This window comes from Pundamilia nyererei, unplaced genomic scaffold (genome assembly GCF_000239375.1).
Source record: "Pundamilia nyererei isolate P.nyererei 1_Seehausen unplaced genomic scaffold, PunNye1.0 scaffold00157, whole genome shotgun sequence".
Lineage (NCBI taxonomy): Eukaryota > Metazoa > Chordata > Actinopteri > Cichliformes > Cichlidae > Pundamilia > Pundamilia nyererei.
Genome location: NW_005187558.1, coordinates 309,754 through 311,872, shown reverse-complemented (window position 1 = coordinate 311,872; position 2,119 = coordinate 309,754). Strand labels below are relative to the sequence as shown.

At 38.7% G+C, this 2,119-nt stretch overlaps 1 protein-coding gene across 1 annotated transcript in view; it reads right to left on the bottom strand.

Annotated features, from left to right (window-relative positions):
- Nucleotides 1-490: 490 nt before the first annotated feature.
- LOC106456390 (CD209 antigen-like protein E) overlaps nt 491-2,119 on the bottom strand; it is a 6,036-nt gene continuing 4,407 nt past the window's right edge. The window contains exon 5 of the mRNA XM_013913875.1: nt 491-647. Within this exon, the coding sequence (XP_013769329.1) occupies nt 491-647 (157 nt within the window). The remainder of the gene's footprint in view (nt 648-2,119) is intronic.

Below are 2,119 nucleotides of genomic sequence, written 5' to 3'. Positions count from 1 at the left end.
TATACTGAGGTTTTAAATCAAGCGAGAAGTCGAGTTGTAGACAGCTACAAGGTTGTCCTCTGCTGGTCAGTAGAAAAAAAGACAGGTATATGACATTTCCACCCTGGCTTCCTTTTTAACCTGTATTGTGCAACTATCTTTTATGTACAGTCTATCTGTTTTTATGTTTGGAATTTAACCTTTTTTTTCTTTCCTTTTTAAGTAACTCTTAAATAGTCATAGCTTTTCATGAACTATGGCTTTTCTACTAGGAGTAAAGATTTTATTTCTTGAAATTACAGTGACTCTCTACCTCTGGAGTTACTGTACAGCTCTTCTTCCATTTAAATCTACATAAATACAGACAGTGTCTAGTAACCATGGCATAACTGGTTTCAGGTACTCTGAACATTTCAAATAAACCTTTTTAATAAACATTTTTAATAAATATTCTAGATGAGATGGAACTGGCACTATGCCTTTCAAAAGCATGTAAACATATAGCTCAGTGCTAAGCCAGTTTCTCACAGATCCACCTCAGAGTAGCATCACATGAGCGGTCGTTCCAGTTTTCTTCTGTATCCTTGCCAGTTCTAATATGTGCACAGTCTTCTTCACCCCACTTTGGATCACCACCACCGTTATCAGGCTGCTCAGCCTCCCAGTACCTAACAGGTTTCAGAACAAGACAATGGTGACACTGTTAATCTCTAATATTAGAAGTCTTTCCATGATTCCCATTTTTGTACACATTTACATTTTTTTCTGTACTGAGCCTAAAAATGACAACTCCAGTAACACTGATATTTGTACTGCGCAAAATAAATCTTTGGTTTTTTGTGTGTGTAAGGCACCTCCTCTGCTTTATGGGTTTAGCAAATCTAAATGATTTAGTCTTAATGAACAGAGACATCGCAAGTCATTATTTAACCTCAAAGTTCTATGTATGGTGTATGATACAATAAAGGCTTTAAGTGGCATAAGTGGTAGTAATATGCTCACGTGTAGTATGGTGGTTTAGTTTGGTTAATGTCATTTTTGTTCTAGTGCACACGTGTCGAGGGCCGGTGTCCTGCAGGTTTCAGATGTGTCCTTAATCCAACACAGCTGACTTAAATGGCTAAATTACCTCCTCAACATGTCTTGAAGCTCTCCAGAGGCCTGGTAACGAATGAATTGTTTGATTCAGGTGTGTTGACTCAGGGTGATATCTAAAACCTGCAGGACACCGGCCCTCGAGGCCTGAAGTTCGACAAGTGTATACTTTTTAAAGTTATTATTACATTTTTTTTGACAGTGATTTTAAGGGTTAGTCTAGAACAGTTTAGAGTGGCAAAAACACTGGCCTGTTCACCATGTATGCTTGCTGGTATGTGTCAAAATACTGTCAAGAATTCCAGGATCAAATATAAATATTTTGGGATTCCTGTCTATCGCTTGTCTGTTGTGGTTCATCTGCGTATGCCATGGTACGTTTTTTCATTGGTATGTTTTAACTCAGATGCAGTTCTTGGCCTGCTTGAATGCCGCCCCATTAAAATGTATCAAGTCTCTCCCATAAAGGGACAGAAGACCACGCTATTTGCCTTTATCATGTCAATTACTGCCACCTTGTGGCAACAGTTGAGTATTGTCTGTGGAAACAGCAATGAGAATCCATTTAAACTTTCTGTTGTCATGCGCATTTCAACGTCCCATTATCAAAGCCTGGACCTCGGTCACTTTAGAGCCCAGCAGAATTTTGTGGTTATTTGCAAAAGCACACCATGGATAAATCCATGCTCTTTGATGCAAGACTGATGGAAGACCAGAGTAGAAGCCAAGCAGAACTGTGATGTTCATGATCTGTAGGTGATTATACACATGCACAGATCAGTGTAGCAAATAAAAAGCAAATGAGCAAACTGTAAAAGCAACCAACTGAGAACCGCATCTCTGGCAAACAGCTGATGTACGGAGGTAGTTTCAAAGTGTAAAGTTAATACGTAGAATACATGCGCGATAAAATGTGGGTGGGGCTTAAAAATCAAATGTGATTCTTGACAGATTCATTCTCTAAAACCATAAACACTTGTATGTGTGACAAATAAATACAGAACATTCTTTGCATGCTGAGCAGCCAGCATTGCTTGTGATATCT